Here is an 18,621-nt window from a genome sequence, read left to right on the forward strand (position 1 = left end):
TTTCTGCTGAGCCAGCTTACAAAAGTAAGAATGGGATTCCTTGCGGTGAGATGGTAGAAACGGTCTTACTGTATGGTCATTTCTGCAGCACTAGAGCCACAAAGCATGCATACAAATGAACTAGAAGGGAAAGTTCATGACCATGCCTGTTTACAGAGAATATCTTTCTTTCTTTCTCCTTTCAAAACTGTCATTGTTCAAGTAAATCCAATCAAAACCAATTGCAACCTTGTGAATCGGAGATCAGTATTCAGACATAACCAGCTGTAGTAATGAATGCAGTCGAAATGATTACACAGCGGTACATGACACACAGTCAAAGCAGACCTCGTACAAGCTGCTGAAATCAGACGTTCACCTTTAATTAAATAGGCTAACATATGCCAGCTGTTTGCACCAAATACTGCCTTCAAACTCTGTCTCATAACCACAACAGACAAGGAGAAGAGCAGCAGATGTGTGTCCACTCACAGCCCTGGGCGCTCAACCTGTTGGACCAACGAAGGGGAGTTTATCCGTTTACGCTCAGACGGTTCTGAACAGATGGACGGCTCTACAGCGAAGCAGCTTTCTCATGGAGATTCACACAGAAGTCCATGCAAACAGCTCAGCGAACCCCGCTGGCCTTCACAGCACTGGACAATGCACAGAAACTGAAGGAAAACCTGTTCAAAGACTGGACATGATCTGAGACTGATACAAGAATCATGTTACAGCCAAAGACCAATGCATGCTCATTATAATAAATGTATCTGAAAGTTTCAAAGACATTTGGAATTTAAAAAAAATAAAAAAAAATTAAAAAGTAAATAAATAGTACACTACACTAGCCGCTTTTCCACTGTGGGACCGCGCTGCTGTAAAACCCACCCTTAACACACGCCTCTCTAAAGCAAACGCCACAGCATTTCACCAGCAGGAGGGAAATTAAATAAAATAGAAAATATTGCAAAACGAACTTAAAAGGATAGTTCACCCAAAAATGAAAATTCTGTCATTAATTACTCTCCCTCGTGTTGTTAAAAACCCGTAAGACCTTGTTCATCTTCAGAACACAAATGAAGATATTTTTGATGAAATCCGAGCGCTCTCTGACGCTTCACAGACAGCAAGGATCCTCACACGATCAACACACAGAAACATAGCAAAGACATCGTTAAAATAGTCCACGTGACATCAGTGCTTCAACCGTAATTTTTCGAAGCTATGAGAATACTTTTTGTGCGCAAAGAAAACAAAAATAATGAATTTATTCAACAATTCCTCTCCTCTGCGTCACCTATATGTATGCATGGATACGCTGTTTATGTTCAGATCAAAGTGTAAACAGTGTATCCGCGTACGTGATACTCTCCAAAATGGCACTAAAGGGTGACACGGAGGAGACAAATTGTTGAATAAAGTCGTCATATTTGTTTTCTTTGCGCACAAAAAGTATTCTCGCTGCTTCGTATTATTACGGTTGAAGCACTGATGTCACGTGGACTATTTTAACGATGTCTTTGCTATGTTTCTGTGTGTTGATCGTGTGAGGATCCTTGCTGTCTATGAAGCGTCAGAGAGCGCTCGGATTTCATCAAAAATATCTTCATTTGTGTTCTGAAGATGAGCGAATGTCTTACGGGTTTTTAACATCATGAGGGCGAGTAATTAATGACAGAATTTTCATTTTTGGGTGAACTATCCCTTTAACAGAAATGGACGTTTCGTCCTTACATAAATCAATATTTTTATATATTACCAATGACGTATGATAAAAATAGTAATTTATTAATTTGTGTCAGCATGCTAAATCAAACTGATATTTATAATTATTTCACAAAAAAAAAAAAGAGAACACATACTTGTATTCGGCGGGCTGAAAATTATTCCTGTAATTGACATTATGTTTCAAGCACATTTATTCTTAGAATATCCACATCATAAAATCCCAAGATGAAAACAACAATTAGCCTTTGCTCAAATTGATGTGTGTATTCATGAACGATGAAGCAGAAATCTTGTGTGCTCTTCATCTGGGCATTCTGCTCCACGCCGTTTATTATAACGGTCATCATAACACAATACTGAATTCTGTCATCAATGTAAAGAATTATTATAAGTATTTTTACACCCCTACTATCTATTAAATGCATGGCTAAAACTGAATGTGGATTGCACTGCTCAGATTCTGATGTCATGAGGTCTGAACAACGCTCTGAACAAGCAAAAATAGAAATAGGCTTCAAAAACAGGAACTGCTCCCTTCCAATAAGACAACTTCCTCCATTCCTGAGTCACCAGAGCCTGGAGTGGAGTAAAGGTCAGTCCAAGAGTCTGCAAACACTCACAGCTACTGTTCAGCATCAATAGTATTCACTTCCACAATAGGACCGACTAACAGCGCCCTGTACCGGACTTCACATGAGACTCTAACAGATCCCCAAAAGAGTCCCTGACGAGAAATGGACTCTGCAGGACCCTCTAATTAGTGACAAAAGTTTTCACACTTTTCGCTCAATTAGGGCTGGGCGATATAGCTAAATAAATTATCCCGACGATATAATGTTTCAGTCGTATCGGTAATTATTGAACATTTTTTATGACTTTTTTTAATCAAAGAGCAGAAGAAAAATGGAATGAAATGAAATTGAAAAAAATCCATCCAGATGAACAGAGAAAAACGGCGTGAATACATGTCATGCCAGCTGCCCATGCATCTGCGCTAGAGTGACACGAGTCGTACTTTGGTTTGTTCCCGCTGCACCTCTGACAGAACGGGCTGGAGCTGGCTTTCATCAGACACACATGGTGACCCGGCGCGGTTTAAAGAAGGAGAGGAGAGAGAAGATAAATCAATACTCATCCAGGATAAACAGCACACTGAAGGGGGATTACATCAACCCTCGAGGAGCGGCCAAAACACATCCATTCCTCATGAAACACAGTCGAAGAAACATCGCTAACTCTTCCAGCCAGCTGACAGAGAGCATTGGCACTGTACTGTGAGACCGCACTTAACCGATGGCTTGGGTTCTGATCAAACTCTCACTTAATATATCGAACCACATAAACAGAGTTTGCAAAACAGCCAATGTTGGGATTGTGAATATACTATGCATTACGTATCAGATGCCAAGAGAGCCAACATGAACAGAAGACACCCAATCAACCTTGCCCAACAAACAGTGTTATTTCCATCACGTCTTTTTAACTCAAAACGCCTAAAGCAACAGAATGCGATTAACAAAGAGTTAAAGCAGAATAAACACACAAACCACTTACAGGCCATACGTTTCAGAACGCTTCGAATCATCGTCGCCGTCCTGCTTCAACGCTCACCTCGCTCTCAGCCGTCCACAGCTGTTTGTTTTGGGGTGAACTTTGCTCTGATTGGAAACTCAGAGACTCAGACGCTCTCTGGCAGCAGATTCGAGAGCAGAACAAACATGACAGGCACATTTCCCTGCACGGACCTCCACAATGCTGTCGTTGAAAACGTGTTCGGACACAGGGCAATGATCGAATCTAGTGACCGATTCCGAGCCGTCCGTTCTGATGTCACACTTACGCTCACATTCGCATGAAAACGTTGTCGGCGAGGAAGTTCTTCACTGTGAGTGAAGAAGACAAAGTTTGCAATTTGTAATACGTGTAGGGCCAAAGTAACCCGTGGTTAAATTAAGGCTTGTTTGGGACAAGTAGATTTAGTAGGGCACGTGAGAGAATTTTACAGGTGAAAACATCAATAACAAAAATAACTATGGAAGCGCTGAAAAATGTATTTTTTTCATTCAGTGTAAACGGGGACTGATAATGTATTTATGTCGTGCCAGATGAGGCTCCTGCAGCCCGAGCGAGTGAGAGAAGTCAAAACAAATGAGCAACACAATGTTATATATATGATTTTATACAATAAACAAGAAGTTCAATTAAGTGACTTATATTTTAGACACAATATTGACTGTTTTTGCTCAATTTCACTCATGAAAATAGTTCCAATTAAAGCCACAGCAGAACTGTTGTGTCTCCGAGCAACACAGCGGTGTTTCATTTCTGAATGAATCGGTTTGAACGACTCAGTCATTAAAACAGTATTTTGCCGCCACCTACAGGTGGTTTTATTTCTACCCCTTTCCAGTCACACAGCACTTTATTTTCAGAGTAGATTAAATAAACAAACATATGTAACTTAGTCCAGATTTGTGGAATTATGTATATATATATATTTTTTTTTTTTTTTTTTTTTAACGTAGATAATTTTTTGCATTGAAAAAAGTATAGATTTTTATTTGTACATGCTGTCAATTATAGTTCTTAAAAAAAAATATCAGAATTGGCAAAAATCGGTATCGGCAGGTCACACTTACAAAAAAAAAAATCTCTAAACTTAATATTTATTAATGTAAATCCTGTAGGTGTGGTTCATCAACAGCATTGACCTTATTTGTTAACATGCATAAATGTGCAATGAAATTTTGTCTTTACTTTCAAATCAGCCTATTTTAATGTTTATAACAGTGCAATGCCACGTAAACTTTTGTCGTAAGTGCACTACTATTAAAAACTGAATAATGGCTCAATATAATTGTCTGTCAGTGTTGACTGTCACAGATGTTGTCCAGAGTTCATGTACAATGTTGCGTCTCTTTACATTTATCTTGGATATTCTAAAAGCCATTTCATTAAAATTTTCTATGTACATTTTTGCAAAAGAAAGTAAACCGAAAACGACAAAGCAGCGCAGATCTGAAAAGTTTTGTAACAAAAGTGTTACAAAAAGCTTAAGTATTATAACATAAGTGCGGTTAAGAGTATAGTAATATGCAATGCTTCAATGAAACTAGCATTAGAAATAAGCCTTCAGCAATCATTTTCAAAGCTTTTAAAAAATACAAAGTTGAACTCTTCTCTGTGTATTTAAAGCTCAGGGACATGTATGAAGGGTCAGATTAGGATGGCACGTGCAGCTCCATCATCATCTCATTATAATCTACTCATCATATTGACAATGAGATAAGAATAACAGCAACACAATGTTATATATATGATTTTATACAATAAACAAGAAGTTCAATTAAGTGACTTATATTTTAGACACAATATTGACTGTTTTTGCTCAATTTCACTCATGAAAATAGTTCCAATTAAAGCCACAGCAGAACTGTTGTGTCTCCGAGCAACACAGCGGTGTTTCATTTCTGAATGAATCGGTTTGAACGACTCAGTCATTAAAACAGTATTTTGCCGCCACCTACAGGTGGTTTTATTTCTACCCTTTCCAGTCACACAGCACTTTATTTTCAGAGTAGATTAAATAAACAAACATATGTAACTTAGTCCAGATTTGTGGAATTATGTATATATATATATTTTTTTTTTTTTTTTTTTTTAACGTAGATAATTTTTTGCATTGAAAAAAGTATAGATTTTTATTTGTACATGCTGTCAATTATAGTTCTTAAAAAAATATCAGAATTGGCAAAAATCGGTATCGGCAGGTCACACTTACAAAAAAAAAATCTCTAAACTTAATATTTATTAATGTAAATCCTGTAGGTGTGGTTCATCAACAGCATTGACCTTATTTGTTAACATGCATAAATGTGCAATGAAATTTTGTCTTTACTTTCAAATCAGCCTATTTTAATGTTTATAACAGTGCAATGCCACGTAAACTTTTGTCGTAAGTGCACTACTATTAAAAACTGAATAATGGCTCAATATAATTGTCTGTCAGTGTTGACTGTCACAGATGTTGTCCAGAGTTCATGTACAATGTTGCGTCTCTTTACATTTATCTTGGATATTCTAAAAGCCATTTCATTAAAATTTTCTATGTACATTTTGCAAAAGAAAGTAAACCGAAAACGACAAAGCAGCGCAGATCTGAAAAGTTTTGTAACAAAAGTGTTACAAAAAGCTTAAGTATTATAACATAAGTGTGGTTAAGAGTATAGTAATATGCAATGCTTCAATGAAACTAGCATTAGAAATAAGCCTTCAGCAATCATTTTCAAAGCTTTTAAAAAAATACAAAGTTGAACTCTTCTCTGTGTATTTAAAGCTCAGGGACATGTATGAAGGGTCAGATTAGGATGGCACGTGCAGCTCCATCATCATCTCATTATAATCTACTCATCATATTGACAATGAGATAAGAATAACAGCAACACAATGAGATACATCAGTATCAGAAGGTCCTGCAATCTGAGCCGATTCTTTTTCCAGAAAAACTGTTCAGTCCCTTGATCATGATGAATAAACAAAAACATGTCCAGAATATTAATTATATGTAGAAAATGAAGTCTATTTTTAAGACCATTGTAATTTTAGCATTATGACATTGTTTTAATGCCAATTAAGCATATTTTCCCAAATTCTCATTTTAGTAACGCATCCAGATGTTATAACTAGACGTTAAATTCTCATTCTCAGTGTTGGGAGTCATTTTTACGGAACTGCATTAATGATTTTTATTTAAATCTGCTCAAATTGTAAAATACATTTATTTATTTTTTTCACATTACAGCCATGTGAATTAGATTAGACGGGGTGCTTATGTTAAGAAAATAACATTGCAATACAACAAATGAACTAAAAATCTGCTTTTAAAGTGTTCACAACCATTTCTACATTCTTTGGGAGTGAAAAACATGCACAAAACCTTGAAATATAACCTAGAAATGATAACACAAATAACCCAAGCTGAGACGCTGCATGCCTGTAATCTCATCAGCAGGCCTCTGTTCAGTCGTCTTCGTTACCTGTTGATAGGTTTGCGCTGCAATGCTCCACGTGTCAGAACAATCAAAAAGCCATGGAGCCCTGCGGACATCTCACAAGACAATGAACGGCACCGATCCAAAGCAGCCCATCCCACAGGCCCTGTAACCTACAGCACGAGCCGGCTCACTCCCAGAAACAAGCCAAAGCAGACAAAGACAGAAAGTGGGCATCACAGGAGCGTCTTCATTGCTGCACGTCTCTGCAGACAATACTGCTGAGCCAATCAGAATCACCGACAGCGAGCGCTTACCAGGAACCCGTGTGCTGCTACAGGAAGTGGCCAGCGTTTAGTCCTTCGTGTGTCTGATCAGCACAGATTATCCCACACGGGACAAGAGGCCACTGAGACTTTGGCTGATCACTCGCTCACACACACACACACACACACACACGTAGAGTTGGGTATCATTTGAATTTTATCGATTCCGATTCATATCGATTCCCATTTTCGATTGCAATGTGGTTTTAAAAAAAGAAGTCAACATTTAGATATCAAACACATTTATTTTGTGTCTCTTTTTGCAAAACATTTAATTGCTATTGAACACCATGAATAAAAATCAGCCGGCTACATAAAAACTGGACTCGATTAAGAGCCGTTTGTGTGCAAAATAGAGCCGCATGATTCTGGATAAATTGAGACTTTTTAAACGGAGGTTGTAGTTCTCTCACAATTCTGAAGAAAAAAAAAAGATTCGACAACTAAAAATCTCATGGAATGATTCAACGACTCACTCAAGATTTACTTGTTTTTGAATGAAGGATACATTAGCTGCGTTCGATTTGAAGCACGGCTACAGACAGCCGCTTGCAGTTGGGGCGGAGTTGAAAACGGAGGCGTCAAGTCGGACGCTTTCTGCTCCTGTTACTGATGCTCACGTGGTGCTTGCATACTCTATCACAGATGATACTAATAAAGTTGGGGTACATATGCTTTCATCAGTGTTTTTGATAAACAGGACTCAATATAGCATTGCGACTATAGTAAAAAAGCTTTTACTGTTAAAAAAAAAAACAGATTTGTGAGCATTATTGGAATTGAAAAGGTTAGAATAAACCCGAAACACACGTGATCATTGTCATGCGGTGAATCTGGCCAATCGTGAAACAGCTCCCGAGTCATCTGGCTGCTCTCGAAATGCTCTCGCAGCAGTTTGATGCCACACGTGACAGTCACGTGATGTCGGCGCCGTCTCAAGTCGGACAAAATTTCTAACCGGCATGCACTGCTTCAAGTCAGAATTTGATCGATCTGCGCAGCGCTGCGTTAAGTCGAATGCACCTAAAGACAAATACATTTTTAACAGCCCCTTTCTGCTACTAGGTTTACGATGTGATTTGTTGATAGAAACATGTTATTTACTGCTGTAATTTGAGGTGAATAGTGGAGGTTTTCCATGCACAGAGCCAATTAAAGGAATACTTTAATGGAGGTTTTCCATAAAAGATGTGCACACAGGAATTGATAGGTGGAATTAAAATTTTAATTTTACAACAAATATCAGATTCCTGACCTTAAGTATCCGATTCTGGAATTGGAAGTGATTTCCGATTCCCAACCCTACACACACGTTGTTGCAGCAATAATTATTTTCATGTCCACTGCAATGCACAAGCCCTTAAAAGTCAGCAAAGTGGATGCATCACATGAGGAAAGAGCTGAACACATCTGTCGCTCTGGGTTGATGTGAGACAGATGCTGGTGTGAACAAACACCTGCCGCCTGGGGCTGCCGCTCGGCTCCAGACGTGCTGGAAGAGTCGCTCTTGTATTCGTATCCTGTGCTAATAAATATACGCACAGCTGCATTAGGCAGGATCGCAATATAAACACATGCATCCACATGATCCAAGCTGTAGCAGAGCCACCAGTGATGAACACGGCTTCAAAACCCAGAGAGGACAACAAGAAAACTGCTCTAGTCTAGAGTTTAAGCTGTGCTAAAGATCACATAAGAGATCACCCAAAAATGAAAATGTCCTCACCCTCGGGCTATCCAACATTAGGATGAGTGTGTTTCTTCATCAGGTTTGTAGAAATGTGTCTCTGCATCAGTGTCTCAGCAATGGATGCTCTGCAGTGAATGGGTGCCGTCAGAATGAGAGTCCAAACAGCTGATAAAAACATCACAATAATCCACAGCACTCCAGTCCATCAGTTAACATCTGGAGAAGACAAACGCTGAAACACATCCAGCATTCAAGTCCAAGTCCATAATCCATAATAACTCTTCCTCGAGTGAAAAAGTGCATCTGCTGTTGTCTCTCACATCAAACCCCAGCCACATATTTGTTTAGAGCTGTTTTGTCTTGTAAACGCTGCTTGATCTGCAGATTTCTCTCCTGATTCACACCAGAACACTTTTTCACTCAAGGAAGAGTTATTATGGATTATGGATCGTATTTTAGTTAAATGCATCTCAATGCTGGATGTGTTTCAGCTTTTGTCTTCTCCAGATGTTAACTGATGGACTGGAGTGGTGTGGATTATTGTATGTTTTTATCAGCTGTTTGGACTCTCATTCTGACGGCACCCATTCACTGCAGAGCATCCATTGCTGAGACACTGATGCAGAGACACATTTCTCCAAACCTGATGAAGAAACACACTCATCCTGATCTCAGATGAACTGAGGGTGAACACATGTTCAGTCTCAAGCGCCAGCAGCAGCCCATCATTCTCTAAGTTCTGTTTAATACGACAAATATGTATTTATACAAATTCATTCATGCAAGACTGCTGTGCTTTAGTTCTAATTACTAAAGTTCAAACATAAAAAGCTTGACTGACTGATGTTGTGTTCAAAAACAAGTGTAATTCTTCTTTCAAATCATTTTATATATGAATGTATCTTTGTAAAAATTCTTGCCATTTTGCAAATATAATTTGATTTGTAATGTGCCAATCTAAAAAAAAAAAAAAATGACTAGCCAATGGCGATTCTCTTGTCAAGGGGTGTGTTGTTGAGGGTAGACAACACTAGCTTTTGGCCAGATCTGACAGGACTCTGAAACGTCAGATCTAATGAAGAGCTCCAAACTGAAAGCTAACCGCAGCGCACTCTTACATTACACATAATAACAGCCTTTTTGATTGATCAGATATGCAAGCTATTTTTAACTGTATGGACATTTACGCTGTCATTTCAAGATTATTATAAAGTGCAGCCCATTTCCTTAACTTACGAGAGGTATTTTATTTTAATATTTTCATATTCTGCATGTGAAAAACATGTTATGCATTACTTATGTTTTACTTTTCTCATAATGTGCAGGCCGCTTTATTCCAGAAGCTATGACGGCTTGGACCCGTGCCACCCTGGCCTTCATGTAGCCACGCCAATGTAAACAGGCAACTTTTTCATGAAACCCATCATTTGGTTTATATTACAACATGTCAGTCTGGTTTTCCTCCTCTCTCGTCTGCACACACTGCAGCGCTTGATTTCCATCAGGAACAACGTACCCTATAATATCACCGTAACAGGTGTTACTAAAGAATAGCTCACCCAAAAGAACAGATCTGTCATGACTTACTGATTGTCATGCTGTGGCAAACCCGTTCTGAATGACTGATCGAATGACTTCAGACTGTAATTAGACACGTGAACTACTCTGATGTGAATTTTCTCCTGATTTGTCGTCATTTTAGAGCTTTACAGATAAAGCCCTCATTTACTTTAATTACATGGGAAAGAACAACCAGAAGATGAATTCCTAAAAACAATTCACCTTTTGCGTTCCATGGAAGAAATGCTTTCATCCTGCTCCAATCGAACCATAAATAAGTGTAACAACTTCAACCTCATAGAACAAATAAACACTGTGCTGTGCTGACCTATCGGATCACATGCGCACTGCGCTTGAACGAGCATTACTGTGACGGCTCAAATCACGCCCGTATGACGCTTACTGAAATGAAACGGTCAACTGTGAACACACAAAATGTTAGACAGCTCTAGACATAAATGCTAATTACATTTTCACATGAAAGTGAAGTCAGTGCACTTGATGTTTTGAATATATGGAAATCTGGAGAACTATCAGAAGCCTTCCACTAGTCCACGCATCCAGCAGGAAGGGGAGGAACTGCTGACTAAGAGTCATACGCCGGGTTTCTGAGACATCTCACCATAATATTTTTGAACCCTTTTTAGTCATTCTAGTCACCATCCCTGACCTAGGGCTGGGCGACATGGGCAAAAATTCATATCTCTGTATTTTTTGGCCGATTTGTGATATACGGTATGTATCTCGGTATTTTCATTTTTGCATCAGGATATATATATTTTTTATCTGTATTTAAAGCAACAGTTGAATTCACTAGACTAAAAATGAAAATAAATAAGAACAAAAGCACAGACTTGTATTAGGCTATTTTGATTACCCCATCACAGTCAGTGCTATCATAAAAATACACTTACTTGTAGGTTTAAAATTCTACATGACACATTGTACAAATATTTCAGCAAAATATATATTTTAATCAGAATTATTGCACTCTTGTCTGTTTGGTGCACATGCGCACAGCGGCGCTCGTTCACTGAAGTCTGTGAAGTTTAGCGGAGAAGAAGGCTCATGCACTCCTGACAGGAAATATTTGCATGGCTTTCTAACATTTACAGATGGAGAATATACCTGTAAAATGTAAGTTATGCATTAAGGAAAACAGCACATCTCAAACACATTAAACAGCTCAAGCAGAGTCTCCGTCAGCGGCACACATTATCTTGGACCCCACATCAAATCTTAGACCCTACTGAGGCTTCCCGAGCCAGTTTTTCTCAATCCTCCAGGGTTAAATCTCAAGACAACGACAGCCTACAGACCTGGAGCTCATGACCCGATGGGACAGAGGTCAGTGAGAGATTTAACAGCTTTAGCTGAAGGCAAGATTTTCAGTGCATGACGACTGAAACGTCTTCGACAGGTTTGGAAGTACACAGCAATACCTGGTGTTCTCACCTGGCGTTATGCATTTTTGTCAATCCGTACACAAGTTGACAATGTTAAACAAGTGTAAACAGCGTCTGAAATGTTCTGAGCTGGTCCACTTTTGACTTCTTCCAGAGGTACTAAAAGCGCACTGACCTGATTGTTTCTGTAGTGTAGCCACTCATGTGGTTAAATAGGTTCAAACAGACACAAAAGACACCTGCTTGCTGCACACTGACCTTTGAGAAAGTGCACCAAAACAATCAATTCCAAACAAAAACACACAATTATCATCAAAATTTTAATTTGCTTGCTTTCCCGCTCGCTCACAATCAGCGTAATGGCTTAATTCATCCAATCGTATTCGTCCACCTCTCTCATGACAGTGATGTGATGAAACAAGAGAGAACGGTCTGGACTAAATCTGAACACTAGTGGTCACAGCGATTATGATCAGATCACCGAAAACACATCTTAAAGGGATAGTTCATCCAAAAATGAAAACTAGCCCATGATTTACTAACCCTCAAGCCAGGTATACACGACGGTCTTCTTTCAGACGAATACAATACAAAAGTTATATTAAAAAGTGTCCTGACTCTTCAAAGCTTTATAATGGCAGAGAATGGTGGTCCAGATTTTAAAGGCCCAAAAAAAGTGTTCATCCATCATAAAAACTGCACTTTATTATAAAAGCTGAGGTTTGTTATCTACTGAAATGTTATATTTTAGCTGTTGTCAATGATCTAATGTTGTGTTTGGTCAGTATATTTTCCTTTACAGCTGCAGGCTGAGGAAGATCATGAAACACAGCTGCAAACCCTAAAAGATACAATAGTTTACAGATGTTTTTCAGCGGCAGCAGAAATATGACAAAAACTTTGGGGTGAAACTTGTTTACTTTTTTTTTTTTTCATACCTTTATTACTTGTGGAAAAACTTTAAACAATTTTAAATAAGCATAAAGAATGGCATTGATTTTTGTACAGTTTATTTTTGTTTAACTTTATTAATAAAAATAATGTGTTTTTTAGTTAGCATGTTTTAATGTTTTGCTTTGGTACCGAGAACCGTGCATTTTCACTGGTATTGGTACCGAATACAGAAATGTTGGTACCGTGACAACACTAAATGTAGACGTATTAAATGTATTGAAGGAGGAGGAATGGAATATAATTACAGTATTTTTGGTGATTTAAACTATAGTGTTTATACGTTTATACTAAATGTATTTAGACTACTGTTTTTCATACAAATACCTAGAAGCCATATTACATTTTTACCATGGTACTGAGGTGCTATATTTGTGGTTTTAACTGTGATTATAATGATCTAAATGTATGCTACTACGGAAGAACAATGGTTAAAAAAAAAAATAATTTTTAATTTCACCATATAAAAATGAGATTGCTACAATTTTTACAGATATTACTGATTTTGATAATGAACATAAATCTACATCTGCATCCTAAACTCAAGCTACTACAAATGTGTATTTCTAAGAGACAAAAAGAAAATGTTATATTATTAATATCATCAGGCAACACAATTACTCATTAGAACATGCAGAACTAGAAATTATTTTTTCTATTAAGATATTCAGTTATTTAGTTACTGGAAAAGTGTATTCAAAAAGTGTTTATCATGTTCTGACCACAAAGAATCGATTCACTTCAGAAGGCCTTTATTAAACTCGACGCTGTGTGAAGCACTTTTTTTATGACGGATGGCCACACTTTTTTGGGCTTCAAAATCTGGACCACCATTCACTGCCATTATAAAGCCTGGAAGAGCCAAGACATTTTAAATATAACTTTTTCATCTGAAAGATGAAAGTTATATACACCTAGTATGGCTTGAGGGTGAGTAAATCATGGGGTAATCAAGGGCCACGAGGATAAATGAGGACGAGCTTGATTTTTGGGTGAACTATTTTTAATAGGCTGTGAGGCTTGGCAAAACCTTGCTATTGTGAGCGTCACAAAAGAAAGAATGCCGAGTGGCAGCTCATCACAGAGGCGTCCTCAGACACGCTGCTGCTGCAGATCACTATTAACAGCAGATGAGTGATGCAGCATATATTCACATTCTGCTTCATCCGTCCAAACACCACTGCAACGCCGGGTCACTGACCACCTCAGGGGACCCTTTTACACCCACATGGTTCCCGTGCCATTCTAGAACCATTCAGAGCATTTCCACCACAGAAATGGCAGCTCTGGTCTGGAAAAACCGGTTCCTTATTGTCCCTAAAAGCTTGCTGCTCTGGAACCAGGAACCAATTATGTCAGGTTGCTACTGATACAAAAATGTCTGATAACAAATGTATCTAGCCAGGGCTCCAGACTGCGACCATTTTTTTCTGCTGGTGCAAGTAAATTTTGTGCGGTATATATATATATATATATATATATATAGAATCAATACATAATACATGTGCTAATCATATCTATCTATCTATCTATCTAGATAGATAGAATTAACACAGTTAAGACTAATTAATTCACACAATGCATGTAGTGTTTCTTATTTATTAGGGCTGCACGATTAATCGAATGCGATGATCATGTGCATCTCGTCAGTGAAGCCGGTTCTGTGATTAGTAGTAAATCTCCATCACATGCTTTCAGACGGAGCAGATACTGCGTAGCTTCTCAGTGAACTACAGCTAGTAGTAAATGTTGCTACATCTGAAAGTGTGTGAAAATACCACATTTAATAACATGCTTTACTCCAAACTCACTTCATAACGTGTCGAGTGTTTGAAATAAATCCTTCTGTGAGATGATGTGGCTTCTCACACAGAATAAGGCACAATATTTCATAGCATTCTAAGCAGTGATAAAGGCATTGCATTATTATATACTTTATTACAATGAAAATGATAATAATAAGAACTCAGATAAACCACATTGTCGTAGTCGTGTGTTTATTAGTCACGCTGAATCAATGAAAGCAGTTCAATCTTGTTTATTCAGCTGGTGCTATAGGGATCTGCTGGGTTTCTTCTGCGGGGTGTATTTGGAGTGTCTCTGGCCTTCAGACGGAGATTTACTACTGATCACAGAACCCTGCTTCACTGACAACATACGCATGACTATCACAGCTTCTGCCTAATCACGACTGTGATTTCATTTTGTTATCGTGCAGCCCTAATTCACATCCCTGATTCAAGCAGTCACCAACACTACGCTTAGAAAAAATGCAGACTCTGCGTCGACCTGCAATGGTCAAAGGCAGCGTTAGCCTGCTAAGAGAACCGCTCTGACTCTCTGGCTAGGCCAGACTTTCTGATGCGAATGATGATTAAACCTCCTCTATATGGAAGAACAGTTTCGTGTAAGCGGTCAGACTCAGCTACTCCCTGAGTTATTCTGCATATTGTTGGATCCATGCAGTTCATGGTAATATTAATGAAATGTACTTGTTACATATTAGCTTATAAACAATTCTTTCACCGAATGGAAAACAAGTTGCAAAATACTGACTTCAAATATTAAACCCATGTAGCTACATTATGTCTGATATTGAAACCGATGACTAGGATGATGAATTATTGCTGTCTGAGAGATAACAGCTCAACCCAAAAGCAAACACATGGGTTAACCACACCTTCACCAGTGTACGCAAACACACTTAAACGCAAAACATACATCCATGTATTCAATGTTAGGATGCAAAACAGGCATGAATGGCCTATATCCACTACACCAAATACAAACACTCGGCGAAGGGCACAGGAATGTTGTCACAGGACTGAATCTGCATTAGATTGGCACATATTAAGTGTCTCTGATTCGTCTTTGTTAGCTGACCAATAATAAAAAACAGTCTCGCTGACCTTCGAAACAAACCTGCTGCTCTTTCAATGAATGCTTGTGAGGAATCAAAATTAAACCGACGTCACTGTACACAAAACCTACCCTGATATTACCATGTTTTTGACACTGTGCCACAGTAATAGCAAGGTTTTTGGCTTTGTCCACTTCCAGGTGTATATACACAAGCATCTGATGCCATCACTCCACAGTACTTCAAGTAAGATATTCCCAAACATATTTAATAATAAACAATGACTCACCATTTCAGTACACAAAAAGCACCATTGTTTTTGGACATGTCTCTTTATAACACCATGTCTTTTGCACATGGCAGCACCGTGGTATTATTAGAGCAATGATATATACACACAGTAATCACGCAGTAACATAGAATATGTGAAAATATGACCATCTTTACACCACCACCGTGCTTTCATCAATGTGCGCTGCACAAACAAACGAATCACAATAAATACTGGAAGTAAATATCAAACGCCAACAGACGTGCGTCGCGTGTTTATTATTATCATTATTATTATTAATAACTGCTCTTGTCATTTACTGATTGTATCGACTGTTTGAGCTATAATCAGCAGGTATGGGTTTAATAAATCCCTTTAGCAGCAAAACATGCAAATTAATATGAATATTCAAATAAAAGAAGTAAACAGTGTCCACGGCCGCGACAGCCCCGTGTAACCGCCGCTATGTGAACCGTCATCGGCCACAACACGCCCGCGGCTCAACGCGTGGATCAGCCCGTGATGCTTACCTGTCGACAACATTAATGCTTCCGCGAAAACCTCACCGGCCCACCGGTGATTAACGTGCTCGTACGGGCTAACGGCGATTATTCCAGCGCTGCGCGGCGAAGGACGCGCGTGTGTCAGAGCACGTCACTGCACAGCCATCAGACCAGCGCGTCACGAACCCTCCGCGCCGCGTGCTTTCAGATAATCCCAGATGAAAAACTAAAGAAACGCGTCAACGCGCCACGGGTTTGGCAGACGGAAATCACAACAGAAGCGCGCTAGTCGAGCTAGCAGCGCTGGGCTCGGCTGGACACGCCCACACGCTCCGCGGCGTCACCGCTTCCCTGCGCGATATGCAAATTACCGACCTCACTATGGCGAAGGATTGGCTCCTGAATATTAATAAGGTGACGCTGCAGGAAGGTTACCAAGCAACGCTCATTAATATTCATGAGGCAGTCCTTCGCCGTAGTTGGATTCGTAATTGCTCGCGGGATACTCATTAAAATAATGTTCTTGTTTTAAATGATTGTCTTTAAGAAGCAGGATATGCAGAATTTGTGGGACACCTTAACGTGTTTGATGAGTGCGCATGCGCGGATGGCGGAGCTCCTGCCGTGGACCTCGTGAGCCATCTTGTTGTCGCTCCATAAGCTGCACCGCTGATCTCTGTGTCATAAATCATGCGTCTTAATTAAAGTCAAGTGATGTTCTTTTTATTATTTGAATCTTTTACAGACATTTTCCATGGTCCGAAAGTTCATCTTCAGTGACGCTTCACAGCAAGGCTGCATATACATTCGTTGTGTTCATCCATCTATCTATCTATCTATCTATCTATCTATCTATCGTGTTGCTAGTTACTAGTTGTAACGGAATTAGTTACAAAATAAATGTAACTATATAATCTGTTACAGTTACTGAGAAAAAGATTACAGTTACTTACGAAAACGTTAAAGAAAACATTTTTAACACAGATTTGATTGATTTCTTTCCTAAATTGCAGTGACTGCTCTAAAATATGAGACACCAATGTTTCAGGAGTTTAGTTACGCAAAGATTTAATTTCAAAAAACATTATCAGCTGTTAAACTATATTTTATTATTTTAAATCTGTATTTAACCTCGATCTCAAAGTAAAAGCGGTGCTGAAGTCTGATTTTGTGGTGGCTGTGCTTTTATATTAAATTATACATTGTATTTAATGTGTAAGGTACATGTACAACAAACTGTAAAGTCATAGTGGTATCGTGAACTGTAATCGAATCTATACCTGTGGAACCGCCAGCACACGCGGTGTTCGTCTAATAAAGATCTTCATAGCTAGCAAACCATAGCCTTTGCAGATTTGCTTTCAACTGACTGTTGATCCAGAGCCACGTCTTCAGCGCTCTTGATGTTACAACTCTGAGTGAGAGCCGCTTCAGACTCAGCGCGTGCGGCAGGGAACTGAACGAATCATTCAAACTGATTCGCGAACCGATTCATTGGTCTGCCAACTGGTTTGATCAAGCCTTCGAATAGAATTGACTCAAAAGAATGAATCATTCGCGAACGGGCAACGCTCATTGCCCAGAAAAAAAAGTAGATGGCGCGCTTGGAATAAACTGAAGGATTTTTAACTTGTATGCGTTAAGATAAAGTAACGAGAGGAGCGTCGCCCACAGTAACTAAGTAAAAGTACCGTTTTTCACTAAAATGTACTTGAGTAAGAGTAAAAGTACCCATTTTAAATATACTCTAAAAGTATTAGTTACCCAAAAAATGTACTCAAGTAAATGTAACGAAGTAAATGTAACTCGTTACTACCCACCTCTGGTTACGCAAAGATTTAATTTCAAAAAACATTATCAGCTGTTCAACTATATTTTATTATTTTAAATCTGTATTTAACCTCGATCTCAAAGTAAAAAGCGGTGCTGAAGTCTGATTTTGTGGTGGCTGTGCTTTTATATTAAATTATCATCTTAATTCAAGTGAAGGATTTTGAGTCTGACTTTTTTTTGAGTAATCAAATGTAACCAGTTGCATTACTTTAATAAAGTAATGTAACACTTTAATAAAATAGTAACACTGCTTAATACATTTTAAATAGGATAACTTGTAATCTGTAATCTATTACATTTCCAAAGTAACCTTCCCAACACTGTCTATCTGTCTATCTATCTATCTATCTATCTGCCTATCTATCTATCTATCTATCTATCTATCTATCTATCTGCCTATCTATCTATCTATCTATCTATCTATCTATCTATCTATCTGTCTATCTATCTATCTATCTATCTATCTATCTATCTATCTATCTATCTATCTGTCTATCTATCTATCTATCATCTGTCTGTC

At 38.5% G+C, this 18,621-nt stretch overlaps 1 protein-coding gene across 2 annotated transcripts in view; it reads right to left on the bottom strand.

The window, feature by feature from the left end:
- Positions 1 to 16,626, bottom strand: part of mib2 (MIB E3 ubiquitin protein ligase 2) — an 83,806-nt gene extending 67,180 nt beyond the window's left edge. The window contains exon 1 of one of the 2 annotated variants that reach the window (XM_058784121.1): positions 16,296 to 16,626. In XM_058784121.1, the coding sequence (XP_058640104.1) occupies positions 16,296 to 16,308 (13 nt within the window). In that variant the 5' untranslated portion in view covers positions 16,309 to 16,626. Of the gene's footprint in view, positions 1 to 3,264; positions 4,169 to 16,295 lie in introns of those variants that run through there. The other variant, XM_058784120.1, reaches the window with a different exon arrangement.
- Between the last annotated feature and the right edge of the window lie 1,995 nt (positions 16,627 to 18,621).

Source organism: Onychostoma macrolepis, chromosome 08 (assembly GCF_012432095.1).
Source record: "Onychostoma macrolepis isolate SWU-2019 chromosome 08, ASM1243209v1, whole genome shotgun sequence".
NCBI lineage: Eukaryota > Metazoa > Chordata > Actinopteri > Cypriniformes > Cyprinidae > Onychostoma > Onychostoma macrolepis.